Genomic DNA, 6018 nt, shown 5'->3' on the forward strand with positions numbered 1-6018 from the left:
AAGATGATCAGAGGGCTGGAGAACCTTTCCTGTGAAGACAGGCTGAAAGAGTTGGGGTTGTTCAGCCTGGAGAAAGGAAGGCTCCGAAGACACCTTATAGCACCTTTCAGTACCTAAAAGGAGCCTACAAGAAAGCTGGAGAGAGACTTTTTGCAAGGGCCTGTAGTGAAAGGACAAGGGGCAATAGCTTTAAAGAGAGTGGATTTGGCTTAGATATAAGGAAGAAATTCTTCACTATGAGGGTGGTGAGGCACTGGAACAAATTGCTAAGAAAAGCCGTGCATGTCCCATCCCTGGAAGTGGATGGCCAGCTTGGATGGGGCTCTGAGCAACCTGGTCTAGGGGAAAGTGTCCCTGACTATGGTGGGGGGTTGGAACTAGATGATCTCTAAGGTCCCTTCCAACTCAAAACCATCTGTGATTCTATGGTCTTTGAACCCAACCTTTTCTGCTGTCAGCCAGGGCCAGAAGGATTGCACACCACAAAGAAACGAAGAGTAAAAAAATATAAGTGTAAAAATGTAAATGTAAATGTACAACAGCAAAGTGACACACAAAAGCCAGTTACTGATTAAAATACACTCTTTTCTCACAGGAGCTCCTAATTATCTTACTGATACCATTCTAATCTATTTTAGCAATTTGATGGTCTCTGTCGCATAAAAAAAGAGCAGAATCTTTGACACTCTCTCCACCTGGGGAAGTTCATCTAAGAGAAACTGTCTCCTTTTCACTTCCACCTCTCTCAATGGGATTTCCCTCTGAAGGCTGCTTATGGCTTTCAGGATCTCAGTTTCAGAGAATCTAAGGTAGAAATTACTCCATGCATGCACCTGTCAAAACAGCCAACTTAATTAAAAAATGAGGTTACTTTCAAATCCTTCAGCTTCACTGTGCAACAAAGACAGTAACGTACTGTCAACAGATAAACACTCCATACTATCCATGCTGCCCACAGCACAAAACATGTTCTCTTGGGACAACATTGCCAGTGCTGTGATGGAACGGACATTTTACAACTCTGGTGTTGAATTGCAAAATAACATATCTAGAGTCCAATTTTCAGTGTGAGCACTTAATGCGAGCAATCAGCCCCATACGGGGCTGATTTTAAGTACTAATTTAAATCAGTTCAGGAATTTAGGAATAACAAATGGAAGAACAACACAATATGCTTTTTTGCCAATGTTAGCCTGGCTCACCAGCCCATCTAGCAACCAATTCAATGTGCACTTTAAGGGTATGTTTAGTGTGCATCCTGAATCTCCTTCTGGGACAGAACAGGCATGGGCAGTCCAGTGCTTTCACTGTGTTCAGCAAAGTGGCAGCTGCCTTTTTAAAAAACACCATTGGAAATTTGGCCTTAAAAATATGGATGCAACATAACCTTTGGAATTTCTAAAAATTTAACTTATAGGCAGGGTTTTAAAAGCATGTACCTAATCCATTCTGAATGCAAATTAGTACGTCCAATTTAGAGCCTAGACGCTATGTACGTCAATAGATCACATTGATGCATAACATGTCTTAGGACCTGATCAACAACTCCAATAGACAGCACTTGATTTCAATGGGACAATGTTCCTAGGTGTACATAAGTATAAACAAGCATTTTATGGTCCAGAAGAATGCTTACATGAGGAAAGCTTCTTTTTATAGTCCTTCTGAGGACATTGGTACAAAAGAAAGAAACAAGGTGATAGTCCACTAGTGATGGAGCATTGTGGCTATTGTATATCCCTACTGTTGTGGCTCTCAAAATTAGCTAATTAAGACATACTTCACCAGAAGAAAATATCTGTAAAGTCAGCGTGTCCCTAACACGAAGTTATGTTGTCTAAAAGCTTCACAAAATAAATTCCCAACATTCTTCAAATACATTCAAATTACTTCCCTAATTAATATTGGGAATTGGAGCTTTAGAGACTGATGTCATGGTGAATTTTTTTTTTTGTTTTCTGATTATATAAAAAGATGGCAGTTTTATTTTCTGCACAGATTCTGAGCTCTCTAAGTAAGCTTAAGAAAAATGAAAGTAATTTCAACCAAGAAGTTTGTTCTGTTTGCTTTAGCTACAGTGATCTTTCTCATATCAAACAGCATGTGCCTGAATGAACCAATGAAGTCCAGGTTGCAGAGCAGAGAAGATGATGATAAATATTACGAGGTAAGATCTGTATTGCTATGACATTATTTGGGGAACTGTGGGTCAGATCCTGAGTACATTGGATGTTTTGGCACGGGCTCTCCTAAACTCATTCCACAGCATTCAGCATTACAGCACTAGCAGTATGGAAAAAGCTTGTTGAAAGAATTTTCAAGAAATTCATTTGCTCAGACACACATACTGTGTGTTTCAATTTTCTTGCAATACAGCTCTGTGATTAGGCTGAGACTTTTTCTGAAATGTTTCTTACACAGTGGGTCCTCAATTAACATTCCTGTCAGGCATTTTATGCACATAATACAACAAAGAGATTATTAATCCAAAATTAATAACGGCATGCTTGTAATACTCAAAGAATACTGATAAACAGAGAACATTTTAAATCTAATATAGTTAATGGTCTTAAAATTTTACTCTGGAAATTGCCTGTAAAAATTTCTTTGCAGGGTTGCACATTTATTATGTCTCAATAGGTGCCAAATGAAATTTTCACACTTCATCTCTATTATTTTTCATGTCTGCCCTGCAAATACTCCCTAGGAAATGGGAGCCGACCTCTCTTTTTGACTTATCATCATTGGTATAATAAACATCCTTCAAAACAAAATACAATTTCAATTATGCTAGTCAAATCCTCTGGACTTTAGCTCACTGTCTTTTATATACTTCCAGAAGGTGTATGCAGGTACAATCAGAGGGATAGTTTATTTAAAGTTTTAATCATGAAGTATAAACTAGAATGGCTCATTCCTCTCCTCTGCCAGTAACTGGAGACACTCACAGGGAAGTCAAATAGGGACAAGGAAGTGAAATTAGGATTAGTAGCATTTGTGTCTTTAACAGAAATTTAAATCCATATTTGTACATATTTGCTGTTAAGGCTTGGAAACTTATTTTTGTCACAAAAGTAAGTGATTTTCAACATGCCGAGGGAAGAGCACTGCTCTATACGAAGGGTCATACTGATAAAGCTGTTTTTCAGGCAATAGCTGCTCTTTACATCAGGAGACAGGTAATAGACTAGGCTCAGTTCTTCACTGTATGTCAGCATAGATACAGAAAGTATATTTTGTGCTGGTTGCACAGAAATTGGAGCCCAGGAGCTCCCAATGCATCTTGTGTACTAGTGGAGGACTAAAGCCACTTAAAGCCCAGGACAACCTCTATGCTGCAAGGCCAGAACAGGCATGATGTGATCTTGACCCAAATACTTTTCATTCACTTCCCTGTCTGTTAGCCTGGATGGATATTGGGTCCAAAGCATCCACCCAATGCTTAGAAACAAATGAGCTATACCTTCAGGTAGCTTGGTCCATCCTCCTGTTCATCCAAACCAGATGAGTAAGAGTCTGGGTTTGTGTTAAGTCACTAAATATATTCAGCATCTTCCCCTCCAGACAACTTCAGGTGGTGATATTTGCAAATGTGGACCTGACAGCAACTGCTGTCCACCCTTAACTGATTGCACAGGTGCTGGCACCTGTGCCCAGAAATATTTCCAACTGACACCATTTGAGCTGAACCATTTGCTGATACTGATATGGAGATGTGCTCTTGTGGTCAGAGTTCTGAAAAGGTAAGCAGGACAATGTCGGCATATGAAGGAGCTCACATTACAATGGAGCTTAGCAAATACAACTAAAAAAACATTGCATAGTCAGAAAAATAGGACCATTACCCAGCAGCTTTCTAAGGAGGTATGAAATTGAGTACTTTGTGTGATTGGTAGCTGGAGTAATGCCCTATAAAATGATCATATCCTTTTAAAAATTATTTTTCTTTAGATTAAAGATAATATTTTGGAAGAAAAGCAGAGGAGTCTCAATTTTGAAGAAATGGAAGACTGGGGATCAAAAAATATCATTAAAATGAACCCTTTTACAGTAAACAAGATGCCAAATTCAGTTGCTAATTTACCGCTTAGATTTGGAAGAAATTATCCAGAAGAAAGAAGCATTAAACCATTTGCTAATTTGCCCCTGAGATTTGGAAGAGCTTTTGGAGAGAACACTTATCAGGCTCCAAAGGTATCACACAGGCTTGGGAGATCTCCACTTGTTAAAGGTTCCAGTCAATCACTTCTTAATTTGCCACAGAGATTTGGGAAGTCACTGGCTGTCAATCTGCCTCGAGATGTTCGGGAATCTGAACCAGGTAATGTTACACAAGTGTTCAAGCCATATATTAAAATGCATATTAAATCACAGGTTAGTGATGGTCAAACACAGCTAGAATTGCTCTAGGAATGTTCCTAGGCATTTCAACGTGAGTTCAATTTGCCAAAAGAAAGATTGCAGTTCATCAAATCAAAAAATCTCATCAAAAGTAGTAGAGAATCTTTTTATAAAATCTTTTCTAATGATAAGGTGCCAAATAGCCAAATCTGAAAATATTCATATGACAGGATTAGGTTTGATGCTTTTTTAGATCAGGTTTCACTTTGAAAAGTTACAGCTTTGGTGAAGAAGGTTCAGAATCATTAAAATATCCCGTTTCGGCACTATAAAATTACAAGCTTACCTAAAAATTACTCTTCCATTTTCTAAATTTATGCAAATTAAAGTTAAAAAGGGACAAAATTCCAAGCTGAATAGCAGCCTTCTGAAAATTATTTTTTCTCATCCGAGCCTATTTTTTTTTCATATTTTCTTGCTGAGACAGTGTTTGAGATTTTGATTTTTCATTCCAACTTAACATGAAAAATTCTTTATGACATCTCAGAATTTTTTTCAGGATAGGAAAACTATTTCCTGTCCATTACTGAGAATAATTTAAACCACCTCTTCAATAACAGTCCTTCTTATCCTAACTGCTGCCTTACTGGAACTGCCCATTTGTCTTGTAACCAAGTTTCAGTTGGCTACCCCTGACCTCCATCTGACACAGGCATAAAGCAGAAGTTCAGGCCAGGAAAGATAACTGATATATCAGAAGCCAAGGTTCTCTCTCATTTAATTCGATTCCTTTCATTCCTTTCTCACTGTCTCACCTAATTATAACAGCTTTTGTTTTGTTTGTCTGGTATTTTTAGGGATATGAATTTTAACAGTTACGTTAATACTGGAATGAAATTATGAAGACAGAATCTGAAAGACTTGGAAAAGCTGCAATGTGTTTTCAAAACTAAAGGTCATGAAAAGGAAACATATGTGAATTGAAATGCAAACCTGCCTTCATGTATGCATAATATATTTATTCTGTGCAAACCCTTGACATATAAGGCAATTATAATTGTAGTGATTGTTGTAGTAGATTACTTCAGTGGCAGTGTAGTATAAATTCTATTTATTTCTGTGCTACTTATGTCCTATCGGTTGTAAAACCAAGTTTCAGAACAATGCCTGTATAAATTAAAGCATTTTAAGAAGAATTAAAAGAAGCATAATATGAATAAAGATGCACGGTTCAAATAAAAAGAAGCCTACAATGTGAATAACAATCAGAAGCACAATCAAAACTGCTGATAGCATTTGTGTCATATGCAGCTAAAGAAAATTAAGTGTTGAGAAAGTACTTTTCCTGGGTTTTATGGGTCATCTTAGATATAAATCTGAAAGGCCTTGTCTCTCTGGTAGCTGGCTCCTACACCTCTTCTTCTGCTCACCAGCTAGTCCAAATTTAAATTGACATTAGAATCACACACACAAATGGGTCCCTTCATCAGCAGCCCTTTGATGCTCAGTCAGTTCAATAGCTTGGAACCAGACAACGTGTCTCTCTCCAGTTCCTAGCCCTCAGACCTCCACGCCCCTTTGACTCCTCAGGTGCTGGCAATCAGACCACTCATTCTACTTGCCCGCTAGCCTGGCTTAAGATTTGCTATCAGATCATACACACACATGTTCACAGTG

The 6018-nt window shown here is 38.1% G+C and overlaps 1 protein-coding gene across 1 annotated transcript; it reads left to right on the forward strand.

The window, feature by feature from the left end:
- Positions 1–1994: 1994 nt before the first annotated feature.
- Positions 1995–5674, forward strand: NPVF (neuropeptide VF precursor). The gene is made up of 3 exons (XM_008631324.1): positions 1995–2167; positions 3952–4321; positions 5199–5674. Exons 1-3 carry the CDS (start codon positions 2030–2032, stop codon positions 5204–5206), a joined length of 516 nt encoding a protein of 171 aa, XP_008629546.1. The 5' UTR covers positions 1995–2029; the 3' UTR covers positions 5207–5674.
- The last annotated feature ends 344 nt before the right edge of the window (positions 5675–6018 follow it).

The sequence above is a fragment of the Corvus brachyrhynchos genome, unplaced genomic scaffold, assembly GCF_000691975.1.
Source record: "Corvus brachyrhynchos isolate BGI_N302 unplaced genomic scaffold, ASM69197v1 scaffold84, whole genome shotgun sequence".
NCBI lineage: Eukaryota > Metazoa > Chordata > Aves > Passeriformes > Corvidae > Corvus > Corvus brachyrhynchos.

Coding starts and splice junctions, on each gene's coding strand:
- NPVF (XM_008631324.1), top strand. CDS start 2,030: ATGAAAGTAATTTCAACCAAGAAGTTTGTTCTGTTTGCTTTAGCTACA. Junction 2,168..3,951: donor ATGATGATAAATATTACGAG/GTAAGATCTGTA, acceptor ATTTTTCTTTAG/ATTAAAGATAATATTTTGGA.